Source organism: Poecilia formosa, unplaced genomic scaffold (assembly GCF_000485575.1).
Source record: "Poecilia formosa unplaced genomic scaffold, Poecilia_formosa-5.1.2 Scaffold542, whole genome shotgun sequence".
NCBI lineage: Eukaryota > Metazoa > Chordata > Actinopteri > Cyprinodontiformes > Poeciliidae > Poecilia > Poecilia formosa.
Window position 1 is genome coordinate 105,810 of NW_006800481.1, and position 14,678 is coordinate 120,487.

Consider the following 14,678-nt stretch of genomic DNA (forward strand, 5'->3'; position numbering starts at 1 on the left):
TGTAGTCTTTATGATAAAGTATTATGACTGTAGTCTTATGACTTTTTGACTCAATTATATTATTACGACTTTCTTCTAGTATTATTTTGACTTTATTCTCATAATATTATGACTTTTTTGGTGTATTGCTTTATTCTTGTAATATTATTTTTTATTTTTGTCTTGGTATAGTTCGAAAAGAAAGAAAACAAAGAATTAAGCGATTAAATTAAAAATCTACAGAATGTAGCAGATTTTATTTTATCCAATTAATCGTCCGAATATTCAATTGAATAATTGATTACTGAAATAATCGTTGGTTTCAGATCTACAAATGGGTTAAACTAATTCTTCAAACATCCATCCCAGCATCTTAGATGGAAAAACATAACCCTTATATCTATACTTTTGTCTTTATTAGAGGAAATCCGCAGTAAATCCTCCCTCAGCGCAAACGGTGCGGAGGTTTCACATCGTTAAATCTCATTTTGAGCCTCTGTGAGAAATACCAGATCTGATTGTCGGATTCAGTATAATCCAACTCCACCGGCTTTCAGTGGGCGTCTGTCAGCTGCCGGCGTCTTGTTTGTTCAGTGGCTCTGACAGTTTGGCTCCACGGCCCCCACGGACAGATAATGACCCGCAAAGAGAGCCGGTGGATCATTGCGGACGAAGCCGCCGGCCGAGAAGCGTCTCAGGGAGGATGATTCTCCGGATGTGGGCGTCTGTAGACGGGAGTTATCGTTCGGAGGCGGAAACATCCGAGCAGAGTGCGGGGCGGATGGGGTTTGTTGAATACTTTGGGAGAAGGGTGAGGAGAATATCCCGGTTTTTCTGCCGCTTTCCAAAGGTGGTGCGACGCTCCGCGGGTCTGGAAGTTGGTCCGCTTTGGAGAAAGTCCGGTGAGTTTCGACGGCGGAAAATCCAAAATATTTTTTATTACTTTCTTGGTCATAACTGGTGTGCTCGGTGTCCAAACTAAAGATATTTGGTTGAATTTTTACTTTTGGTAAAAAACTAGCTTGGCTAGCCGTCTGGACTTTCTCCCATTCACTTCAATTCTTTCTGGTAGAATTTCAATCCGGCCAATCAGAGAGCAGAGGGAGAAATCATGAGCGATGACGTCGATTTTCTAACAGCAGCGGAGGAAGTGAATGAAGCTGTTTCGCTTCCAAATTAGCTTCTTTCTCAAGAAAGAAACTAATTTGCAAAATTTGCAAAATTAGTAGCAAATTAGCAATGAAGTTAAATTCATGAAGAAGAGTTACTGTTTTTACAAGTTTTTTATTAAAATGAGTTATCTGCTTGTTTGTAGGTATTTAGGATTGTTTATAACATTATAGCTTTGCCTTTTTTATTCTGAGCAGCTCAAAGTTTGATTGCGTGCCACAAACAATGTAGCTCGTATTCAGGCACATAGGAAGCAGAGAAGGTCATTGGAAAAAGACTTGGGACAAAGCAGATGGCTGCAGCATTTATTCACCTGTTCACACGCTAACAGTCGTCTTTGTGCTTCAAACAAAAACATGTTTGAATTTCATGTAGCTGCCGTGTGAATACAGCAAGATTTTCACAAAAAGAACTTCGGTTCAAACAATATTTGCATCATAAAATTAAAAATACCATATTTAATAGACAGTGTACTTGTATGCTAATATAAATCTTTATGTTTTTTTTTATACCTGAGTTATAAAGATTTATCAAACCAAACAAAATTGGTATTAAAGCGTTTGTGTAGCTAAAATGTTTGTTTGTGCCGCTATCATTTCAAATACATTAATAAATGTTTCCAAAGGTCACAAAAGGTCAACCAAAATAGTGGGATTAAACAAAACTGGTGTCCATCAACTCATCAACTCTGCTACATTTGTGCTGCTTTTGTTTTGAAGATATTAATAAAAGTTTAGAGGTCAAAGGTCAACCAATTCCCCCACCAAACAAACTAAATTGGGGTCAAACGTTTATGCTGCAAGATAGTTATATATTTAACACTCCCAGCTGTTTTCCAAATAGCAATAAATACCATTGATTATATCTTTAATAATTAACAGGTTTAGATCAGTAATTTCTGTTGTTGTTTATTTTAGAAACAATTAGATCATGCTACAAAACTTTTTTTGTAATTATTTTATTGATACTGTAAAATGCATTTTTTTCCTAAAGGTATAATCTGGTAAATATTTTAAACATTTTCATCCCTGGAAGGCGGAAACATTTTCTCTAAAAACATGTTTTATTCATTTTTCTGGCATTTAGCAGAAAGAAAGAGATTTGATATTTCAACAGATACAAAACAGGAACAATTTTATCTGATGTCATGCAGGACAGTGAAGAAAAATACAGTCTATTTATGTAATATATGTAAATATGTGGTGCCTGGAAACCTCGCTCAAATTTGCAATTGTTACATAATCTCTTGGATTCCCCTAAAGTAGAAAAAGAACCGTCTCATTTAATAAATACAATGCTTAACTGTAACATCTAATGTGATCATTTCTGTGTTGATGAGTGAATCTTCAAACTTTTTCAAACAAAATTATAGTAAAAGATCAAATGTATATTTTCTCTAGTAGTTTAAGCATTTGGTCAGCTCCAGATTTAGAGCCACTTTCCTCCATTTTGTCTCAGTTTGAGGTCAGAAACGTCTCAGCAGGTAAATAAATGTTGGAGGAGCTGAAGCCTCTCTGTTGCTCTCTCTGCAAACACAGACTTAATTAGAGACGTGGTGCCAAAAGAGAAAAATGTTTGACACGTGCCTAAAAAAATAGAAGAAAAAAAATCTGACCTGTCTGACGGGTTTGACCTCAGAGCTGATCCTTTCACAATAAGAGCTCATGTTTTACTGGAAACAGTCATGAGGAAAAGTTGATACTTTAACTACAACACAGTTTTTCTACTAGATACCTCACAGATTGATAATAATATTACCAGGAATATTTAATAATAGTAGGATCTTAAAATAGAATTAATAAAAAAATAGAATTAAATAAACATAATGGAATAAAAAATGAACAAAAACATATATTAGTAATAATAATAATAATGGCTTATTTGTAATAAATGGTAAAATAATACACTAAAATTACTTGTGAATTTCATTATGCATAAGCAATATCAAAAAGCAAATATGAAGTTAAAATAATGAAAGTCATTAATATTTATTCACAATAATATTTAGAGTTGCATTTCCATTAACCATGTAATTAGTGTCCTAAAAAGCACTATATAAGCTTAATTTATTATTATTATTATTATTATGGACAATAATAAGTCATATATTATTATTTGTAATAATAATAATTAATAATTGTTAATTGTGTTAATTGTGTTAAGCACACAAATGCAAGATTGTGTTTTGAAAGTTAGCAGAATATCAACACATTTTTGAGTACATTTGTCTTGAAAACTCCTCTGATGATTAGTAAAAATCATCAGAGTTATAAGCTGACTCATTACATTCAAGTAAATTCAGACTATAAATATGAATTTCTTTAAACTTCATGGCTATATTTAAATCAGGTATTTTTGGTTCTTTAAAATCTAATCCAAAGTAGTGATTTACTTTTTTTTTAATTAGTAGAAATGATGCGCCAATCAATTTCAACATAATCTCATAGGAGGATTCTTTTGCAGTCCATAAAAATGTTAATGTATTTCCTGTGTCTAAGCCAGTAGATGTTTAAGCCAGTAAACTGTTGCCCATCTGTTGCCAAAATTCAAATAAGTTCTATATTTAGTCTTCTAGATGTGAAAAAAGAAAAAGTCGGGGCGTTTTTTGGTCCAAGCTCATCATCTCTGTCAGGCTGATTGTATCTGATCGATTTGCAGCATCAAGGAAGCTTTTATCTGAGACAGCACTATGACTCCATAGAGCTAAGATGAGGGTGAGGAAGAGGAAGAGAGGAGAAGTGAAATGCTCAACTGGAACTGAATCATGCATTTTAAATCTGTATTAGGTGCAGCATTATAGCACAATTAGCATTTTTAAGTATTAAAAACTGTGACCTAACAGCAAAAACATGCAGGAATTGTTGCATATTTTTGCCCAAAGATTGAAAATAGTTCTTTCTCTCATAATGTCCTCATGCTAGAGATTATTTAAGATAATTCATGTTGCATGTTGAAGCTTTACAGGCTTCAACGTCCCCACATTTTTTAAAATCCCTACATTTTTCTCTCTGTCCAACATTAAATCAGGCTAATCTTTCCCTGTTTTGGGTCAGCTAGGTTTACAAAGTTATTTCTCTTTGCTACGAGCCAGAATACTGATCATGTTTCATTTGAGTAGTTTATCATTACTATAAACTCAAACGTTTACATCCAGTGAGGTTATTATGCCTTTGAGCAATGGTTGTCGATTAAATTATTAATTATTAAATTATTAAAAAGTATTAATTAAGAATTCATTATTAATTATTAATCTAATAATAATTTTAGTAGATTAAAATGAGTTCCAATCGATTAAATACTTCTTTTAGTGTTGTAGTTTGGCCGCCATCCAACAGAGGGCGCCACGGGTCATCCTTTAGCGGAGTCCTTGATGCAGAAACAAAGATGGCGGATGGCGCACCTCTTACTAGGAGAGACAAACGGTCCAAACAGAGTTCGGTGTGGGATGGAAGATGCTATTTATGCGGTTTTCTTTAGTAATATAAGCACTTGACAAGTTCCTTAAGTTGTTTTGAAATATAAGCACTCGATAAGCTCCTTAATAGCGCTAATTCAGCCGAGCTACATGACGTAGCAGCGCCAACTTCTCAGCAAAAAATGAGAGAGGAGCTACGAAGGTGAGAATGCGATGGCAGAAAAGCGGAGGGGATAAAAAAAAGTAAAGTGATGGAAAAAATATGACGCCAATAAGCAAGATAGATCTTGAGTTAATGAATATCTTTCTGTTCATGGGGGATTAAAGTGTTTCGCATATTATTCTATTCATCTTTTATATTTCTATTCAGCAACCTAAACGGTTGCTGTTTTGCTATATTTTATAAATATGTTTAACTTTAACAGTATGAGAAAACCAGAACTTTCTGTTTATTCAGTCAGTATTTAACACAACTGACATAAAATAATGAATTTCTTTTCAGATTTTAATATTTAGAGTAATTTAGTCCTTCATGTTATGGAAAACTCAGGATTTTAAGAAAATAGCCACTTATCAATTCATTTTGAATTGATCAATAAGATGAATCAACTTTAGATTAACTTAATGGATAACCTGCATCCCTAATAAGTAGTACAAAGGTGGCTTGCTTTATTGCTTTAAAGAAAAGCGAAAAACAATAAATAATGCAAATGGAAATTATTGAGCTCGTTTTAAATTATTGTGTGATTAATTGATTATCATTATTGCGACAGGCCTACTCAGAGTTGAAACCCTGACTTAGCTCTGTCAGGAGGAATGGGGCAAAATTACAGCAAATTATTGTGAGAAGTTTCTGGAAGAAACTTGACCCAAGTTGTGGAGTTTAAAAGGCAACATATGCAAAGCTATTCTGGATCATAGTTTGTGTGTAGAGGGTTTTGTGTTTCCCGCTGTGGATCCATGTCGATGATCTGATGTTCGGATGAATGGACGGATTGGAAGCCGGGTTAGTCGGACGTGTTTTAGTTTCAACAAACTGCGTAAGTGAGAAGAGAGCTGCTGGAGATGACTGAGTCAGCAGTGCTGTGCCAATCCGCCGCCTCCTCCCTCCTGCCCTGTCTGTGTCCATCTCACTGTGGCCTCCATTTGACTGTTAAATCACCCACTCAGCACAATAACACAGGGGAAGAATGGCAGCTGCGCACATCTGAGGTCTGATCAGAGGCAGACAGACAGCAGAGCGAGGAGCCGAGCTTTCTGATGAACAATGACGATGAGGTCTAACTGTGTTTAAGATGGGAGATGGGAGCAGCCATGTGCAAACTGTCGGATAAAGTTGGACAGCACATGAGGAAAAAGTCGGCAGGTAGGATTGTGGGATTTAACCGAGTGTTTATGAAGGGATTTGACCTAAAAACAAATGTTTATGTGGCATGTAGTTCATCTGTTATTGATGCAGATGCTTATTTTTCACAATTAAATGCGTAAATGTCAGAAAATATAAATAGATACTGCTTCTTGTTTTTAAGAGTGTTAGCATTGTCCAATGTTTTTAGCATCCAGTTTTAATTCTCAGTTTTAAGGATGAAAACTGGACTGAAAACAGGATATTACTGGAAATTGTTCAAAACAATTAAAATTAACCTTTCTTCCTATAACTTAATATCACTGAAGAGTTTTTAAAGCATGTTTTTACCTATTAAGGACTAATAACATGCATTGTAGAAAATGCATGTTTATGATAATTATATTGATAATACTAATATAACATCATTATTTATTCACATATTGGATTCCTAATTAATTTTACCATAAAATAGATCTATTTTATTTTATTAAGTTAAACTTTTAATAATCCAAGTTATTAAATAATGAAGTACATAATGTAAGCATTTGACTTTACATATTTATAGTGTAATATCAAAGTTAATTATATTATTTAATTTTAAAATTTATTTGCCTTGTTCAATAACTATTATCTTAATTCAAAAATTTTAATGTATTTTTTTCCATTAAAGTAATCAATATGAATTTTAGGACTTTACTTATTTTTATGACAAAATTAATCTATATTTTCACGTGTTGAATAAAATAAAACTGCACTTTTCCACTGTTTTATTGTATTTTGTATTCACTTGAATAAATGTCAGTCTTTTTCTGCAGCTTTTGTTTTTGTTACAATTTCAATTATTATCCATTACAATTGTCAGCTTATGCATGTTTTTAAGGATAACATGACTTTTCCCATAAGGTTCTTACTCTTCGTATTGTCTTAGTTCACAGATTAAACATTAAATATGACTTTAGAAACAATGATTGAAAAGTTTTCATCTGTTTACTACATTACTTTTGTTTATGCATAATTTAACTGACTAAAGTCAAAGAACTTCTCAATTAAAAGGTATTTGTTATTGATTTTAGTGGAGTTGTTGTGAAATTATAATGTGTATTGCACTCATTTTCCCAGAATGCACTTGTTTTTAAACAGAAAACATTCAGAATGTTTGTCTGTCTCAATCATTTGTTCCATTCATGTTTATTTTCCAAGTTATTTCATTTAAATCCTTCCTGTTCGTACGTTATCGTTATAATGTTAGTGTGTCCCGATGAATTTTATTTTGAAACCTTTTCTTCTTTATGGTTCGCTTATCTCGGAATTTGCATTACGTTGGTTTTATTTGCAAAATGGGATCTAGGAGCCCAACCGACGAGCCGTCGATATCAATGGAGGATTTGCATATACGTTGTTTCTGCATGTCTGAGATGCTCACAAATAACATCTTCCTCTTATTGTTTTTGGCTCTCACGCTCTTTTAAGCTGATGCAGACTCATTTCTCTGCAGGCTGCAAATATGCTTGTCATGCTGAATGTCGAGAGAGAGTGTCACTCGACTGCCATCCTGCTGCGTCGCCCGTCAGTCAGGACCATCTGAACAACAACAACACGCCGCTCCATGTGAGTCAAAAATGAGCCGATGTTTGTTTACGTCAGCAGCTGTCTGTGCAAATGTCTTCATGGGTGTTTCTTTTCACAACTTTTGCTTGTAAATATGTGTATTTATACGTTTTAGTCATACTTTTGTTTCAAATCAGTTCCTCTAATCAGTCGTATTTTAGAGGACTTAGCTGCATTTTCCTCCGTTCTATTTTTATTAAGACTAATGGCAGCGAAAAACAATAATATTTTTGTTTTGAAACCATTTTCAAGTAATATAACGATAATGGTATTAGAATGCAAGAACATTTTATTGAAGATGAACTAAATTCTTATGAACGTTTAACACTGGAACTGGAAGACATTTTAAATATCCAAAATAAATAAACAAAACAACAGAAACAACAAATAAAATGAATTATGAATGCTCTATAAACAAAACTGTCATTCAAAAAAGAGCTAATTCAGACCAAAGCACCAAACTGAAGACTTTTGTCATCCAGTTTTTGGTAGAAAAAGAGAAAATATGCAAATGGAAATTATTGAGTTCGTCTTAATTTATTGTGCGATTAATTGATTAATTGCTTATTACGACGGACCCAATCAGTTGTCTCAAATACGTCAGTGAGATGCATTTTAAACTTTTACAGTGTGATTATTTCACATTAGTTGCTTAATTTTTAGAAACTGGAATAGATTAAAAGAAAGAATTTAAGAGTAGAAAATGTGTTGATTAGGAAGCATCCAGATTACATTTCTCAAGAAGAAGTTTGGGTGCTGCAACTTTCAGGGCTTCAAGTTAGGTTTATACTTTGTCTATTGTTTATCAGATAAAAGATCCATATAGTCAAATAAAGTTAAAACTGGAATGAAGCTGGAGTAATTTTACTAAAATTGAATATTTTGTAGTAACCAGAGATCACCACATGATGGTGCTGTAGTCAAACATTCTGCCTCTTGAGATTTCCACCATCATCTTCTGCTTAAATAAGCAATACAGTCGTTACATGTTTCACAGAAAAAAATAGATAATTTTACTAAATCAGTAAATATTTTTTAAAGATTTTAATTTTGCTCATCAACAACAACAGACAGTTTTTGAAATAGTTCAGCAGTCTTAGGAATGAGAAGATGCAACCATCCGGAATTGTGTCAAACCTTTTTCCAGTAAGTTTTAGTTTATTATTTTGTTATTCCTGTCATGTTCGCAACAACTAAACCCTGCTTTAGCACTTCTGCAGCAAATCAGCTTTTAAAGACGTCGCCATCCTTAGAGCTAACACAGCCGCCTGCAACCACACACCCTCACACAACAAAAGCATATTTTTATGAATGGACCACAATGCTGCACTCAGCATTACTCAGCACGGTTCATGAATGTGTTCAGCTCTGGTTGGAAATGTGCTGAGATAATCCTGGTTCTGCAGGAAGAATAAAACCACATCAGTGTTGAGCAGCAGCAGAGCCAAAACCACAGCAGGCAGATCAGCATTAACTCGTTTGATGTGTTGTAAACACAAAGGTGAAACGTCGGTTTCTAAGGTGATAAATCATGTCAGGACAAGGTAATGTGTGAACTCTGAGACCTTTTAAAGCATAGGTCGATTTTATATACACACATTTTTTAATTAATTGCAGTTTTAATTTAAAAAATCCAAGAAAAGAAAATTAATGGAGGCAAATTTGAGTTACTGAAAACTGTAGTATGGTGGTCAAAGTAGACAAAAATCCTCATGTTTTGATGTGTAATTTGCGTATATGAAGATAAACTATCTGACTGTTGGTGTTTCTGTGTGCTTGTGTCACACATCCTGCAACTGTTTCCTGAAAGGAAAAGAAGCTCAGCTGCTTATTTAAGAGCTCTGACACATAAAATAACTGCTAAAGTTGCTAAAATGAGCAAAATGTGGCTGTAATAGAATAGTGTGAGCTGCAAAACTACACCATGATAAACCAGAAGGGATGCACGCCCAGCTGTCCTCCAGGAATTAAACACCATACTTATCGTGTGATGCATCCTGGGTGTGCGAGTCAGAGTCAATTATTATACAGAATTTACTTCTTAAAACACAGTTTTAAATTCTGCCAAATTCTTTATTTTTTGTCTTTGCTTTTTAATGTTCCGCCAGTATTTCCATGTAAAAACCCAATAGCAGCAAATTCTCATAAAAACCTTCACAAAGAGCTGACGGTAATTTTACAAAAGTACATTCTGGGCCTTTTTGAAGGTTTTGTTGGGTTTGCTCTTTCTTCTCCACCTCTCTTTCTCCACCCATTGCTTCATGAGGCTTTTACCTAAACCCATCCATCAGACCAACAAAATATCCAACCATCCACATGACCAACTCAAAAATTATCCAATCAACCATTCGACCAACTAAAAAAATTATCCAACAAGTTGCTTAGTTGGAGTTAACAACCAAAACTCCAACTAAGCGACCAACCAAACACACACCTATATATATCTGAAGGATAAGTAAATCGGTTGTGCTCTCTGCAGTATGTGAACATCTATCAGCACTTGTGGATTTACACGTACATATATTCACACAGACCCGTGTCGGTTTACTGTAGCTTCATGTATGAAAGTCCTGTCAGTGCTGCTGTATTCATGTTAAGAACTACAGTGTGACTCTTATATCACCGTTAAAAACCCATCTGCTACAATTTAAAAAACATCCTCACGAGGTCCATCAATGAATCAATCGGGCTAAAAATAATTCAGCTGCAAATAAATAAATAGAACTGCTACAATGGGCAACAAAGTCAGTTATTATGCAGTTCAAAACGTTGACCATGACCATTAAACCTTGTTAGGAGGAAATGTCTGCTTGATATAAACCACTAACTCACTAACAGAATTAACAGTCAATTCAGTTATCTGCCTTCAATGTGCAGCACATGAAACCTGAACACAACAAATACTGAGAACAAAAGAATACATGGATAACTCATTTTAAATCCTGGAAATTATATTAATTTCTATATTACATAAAGTCACGGTGCAAAGCTGCAGCTCTTTTCCACTCCGGCTTGTCCCCCTAAAATTAGAGCATTCCTTTATTTGAGGTTGTTTATCAATTTAAAAGATTTTTAAAAAGTAAACCTAATGAAAAAAATACTAAAACCTGTGAAAAAACACACATGTAACACTGTGACATTCCTCTCCTGCCATGCGATTGGTTTAACTGCAAGGAGATCCTGTAAATGATTGACAAGGAGCCAAAAGAGAGAATAAAATTAACTTCCTGTGAGCTGGGAAAGACAAACACAAGAGAAACCAAACCCATCACAGATGGGAAGAAACAACGAGAGTGAACACAGAGGGCAATGTCCATTAGGTTTTTTTTAAGTCTTTTACTTTGTTGCTTAATTTATCTGGGTCTGGAAGTGATTAAAAAACTCTGGACCTTTCCAGGAAAACAACAAAAAACGGCACACAAAACTCTGTTGTTAAAAATGATATTAGTGGTTTGTACGATGTTAAACATGCCAAAAACATCTGATAAAATACTTAAATACCCTAGCTGCTGTTGGGTTTCCTTTAACATCTGATGAGACCTCACCCAGCTTTATGGCCTGTATGCCAGGTTCTTGACTTGTGGGAAAGAACCTAATGGTGGGAAAGTATTGTTACAACTCAATTGATCACAACTTGGACAGCAGAGCATCTGTTCGTGCTGCTAATGTTTTCTAGTGATTAAGATTTTCTTGAAAATTGAGAATTCAAGTCTGCAAGTCAAGCTGTTTGTTTAACATGAAAGAGATTGCTAAACTTTGTAAAAGTCAACTTACAAATCAACTTATGAGGTTATATACATTGGTCGGCTGGTGCAAACGCATAACGCACTGCAAACATATGCATGGACAAATTCAAAAACACACAAATACATAAAAATACAAATTAAACAGAAAAATGCTGCAATCTCAGAAAATAGAAGAAATGCTGCATTTTGCCTACTTTTTGAATTGTAAAGTTCAACATTCAACTTGGTTGGTATATATCTATTGATACTTAAACAGAATGTGAATGTGGATTACCACATTAATCACGCCTAATTGCTCAAAACTTGGGAACACATCAAAAATAATTGATGGATACTAAGAGAAAATGCATCATAAAACATCAGGAAAGCAGACAATACAATCTCAAGTGTCTGAGTATCTCATCATCTTCCCCCCTTCACTATCAAACATCTGAATTCATGCAGTCCTTCCCGTAAACAAACACCATCACCATGCAATTATCACACTACTCTTCCTTTCGGTATATCTCTTCCAATCTTCCCTTTCCTTCTGTTCTCCAGTACTCTGGAGAACTGGCTTTAAAATACTTGTACTGGTTTATAAATCACTGAATGGCTTAGCACCAGAATACTGTAATGTTCATTACATTTGAGCGCAATTTTGAAAAGCAGAAATGGAGCCTCCTGCACAACCAACAGAAAGTGGTTTCTAAGTAGTACAAAGTCAACAACAAAACACTTAACTTTTCCAACGGTAAAACCAGCTGACCATACATGCTGGAGCTCCACTTGGGTTGCTAGGTAACGAGGCTGGGCTTTGCTGAGGTTGCTAGGTAACAACGCAGTGCCTGCTGATTGTGAGTTAGCAATCGGGAGGTTTTTGAAACAACTGATTTTCCAGACACCAAAAAACTTTATCTTATTACCAAAAATGTATTGGGTGTTTTTTGTAAGCGATTGGGTTGTTTTTAGAAGCAGTAGCAACCCAAATGGAAGAACAAAAATGTGCAAAATGTGAAGTTAGTATCATAAGTTCCCTTTAAAGACCTACTGCTTTATCAACCTTCCACACTATTCAGGTCTTCTGCTTCTACTCTGTTCTGAATCCCCAGAATCAGAACCAAACGGTGAGAAGCAGTTCCAATATTCGATGATTTTGTTAATGACATTCAAAAAAATGTCATGTTTATTTCTTGTTTTATGCTTTCATCATGTAAAGCACCATGAATTGCCTTGTTTCGCAGAGAGGGAGAAGTAGATCTGGGAAATTAATTCTAGTACATGAATTTAAACTGTATTTAGTGTCTTGTAGATATCTAGTCCAACGTTAAACTGGTCATATAGCCTTTTAATGGTGAAACAGATCCCTTGTAAACATGTGTTGGAGAGAAAAACATTTCCAAATCCCACAAATTGTTTTCAAATTGAAGAAGGACCCCAACATTTCCACAGAAACCAAATATTCTCTGTCATTAGGAAGAGTGCATAAATCTGTGAGCTGTTTTAAAACTTCCAAAAGGCATCACTCTGAAGTCCTTAAAAAGATCCAGTTCCTATTTTTTGACTACTTGAACAAAAGTGTTGTCTCATCTTAGAGCTAGGACATCCTTTAGAGTAAAAAAAAAGTAAATTTAATAACATAATATAAACCAATGCTTTAATTAAAACCACCGAATTAGTTTCTTTTGCTGATCAATTTTCAAACAATAAATCAGAATAAATTTTTAAACTGCAAAATTAAAATTAACCTTTCAATTAGTTATCTAAGAACAGTAATAAAACAGAAAATACATTTGCATAACAGCAGAACGAGTGACAGAGATGAAATATAACACTCACTTTTCAACTGTAATCTTTTATGGATTGTCTGGGATTAAGTCCTCAGTCTGACAAACAAAGCTCTAACATCGTCAGCTGAAACAGGACACCCGTCTGCAGCTTAGAGACCCACCAGCAGATGGGTTCTTCTGATTTCCTTCTCAGTTTTGGGAGCTAACATGTGCAACATCACCAACTGTTATTCTGAGATAAAACATGTAAAGAAGCAGAGAGATGTTATGATATATTTGTAAATCTTTCTGTAACAGTAAATATACAGTGTTTATTTCATTTTGATTCTGTCAACAATTATGTTTTCATAGCTATTGCTATTTGCCCCCACATTTATCAAATCTTTTATAAAGATTTGATTTTGAGCCAAATTGTTGCTACCTGGTGAGCTCATGGTTTTTCTTTTAGCTTTGTAAATGTTGTTTTCATCAAATCCAAGTTCTTCTATTGCAGTTGTTGAGTCATGTTTCCTTTCTTACAATTGTAATGTTAAAGGCATTAAGATATCCATTAAGATCCCAGACGAGCCCCCATGTGTGTCATTGTCACTGTGTGCTAATGGATGCTTTTCACTGTCTAATTAATGTGAACCAAACCACTGAGAATGTAGCTTGGCTGATAAATGGTATCCCGCAGTTAGGCTGTTCTTACGTTTCTTTTAGCTTCAAGAATATTGTTTTTCATTAACATTCACTCCTGTAGCTTTCCTGTTGCCATAAGTGTCCTTTCAAGATATTAAGCAGGAAGTCTTAGAGTTATGAAAGGCATTTATAGTTATAGTAAAACTTGATATAATTAAATGAAGAAAGGCTACATAACAGCACAGAGAAAGCACAAATAACTACAACAGAAAGAACAATAGAACTTAAATAAAATAAACTAAAAAAATGACCCAACAAAATATGTTTCATGAGCATGGTGTTTTTTTTTAATCTTCTTTATAACATTATGTCTTTCTGCTGTCCATAATGTAGAATTTCAAGGGTTCATCTATATATGAGCTAGTATTAGCATGTAGCACAGCTAGTGGCAACAAGAAGTTAGAAAAGTGTGTAATTCCAGGTATCTATATTGTTATATCTTTTTTTATTTCTTTGTTAAAAGAAAAGTAAGCACATAGTTAGTATAAATAATATGTTTGTGTATTTCTTGACGAGTTAAAGCTACTATAACAATAGTTCTTGCAGCAATGGGTAACTAACCAGTCTAAAGATGGTAAGATACATGATAGTAGTTAATGCAATGCAATTAGTTGTATTTAATGCTTAACCTTTCTCCTCAGCTGCCTTATTTAGATTTATTCTTTGAAAACATTCTCAAGCTGCCTACTGGGAATCTACAACTCAGGTCTTTTTCAGTTATGTTTACTTACTCAGGATTAAAAGTCTAAACCAGATCTGCAGATCTGTCAACTCAAAACTCTAATCCAGCATGTTCTTCTTCTCATGAATGGAAGAAGTATTTTTTCCCGTTTTTTGTTGGTAGTTCAGAGGAAAACTTAGATACCCATCAGGGTGGGACTTCCCAGTGAACTGCTATCTGTCATGTTGCACAGCATTTGTTTGTTTGTGTTTATCTCAGGTCCTTATCCTGTTGGGTGATT

At 34.4% G+C, this 14,678-nt stretch overlaps 1 protein-coding gene across 1 annotated transcript in view; it reads left to right on the plus strand.

Annotated features, from left to right (window-relative positions):
• Nucleotides 1–14,678, plus strand: part of LOC103129390 (ras association domain-containing protein 1-like) — a 52,052-nt gene that overhangs the window by 4,893 nt on the left and 32,481 nt on the right. The window contains exon 2 of the mRNA XM_007540459.2: nucleotides 7,408–7,520. Within this exon, the coding sequence (XP_007540521.1) occupies nucleotides 7,408–7,520 (113 nt within the window). The remainder of the gene's footprint in view (nucleotides 1–7,407; nucleotides 7,521–14,678) is intronic.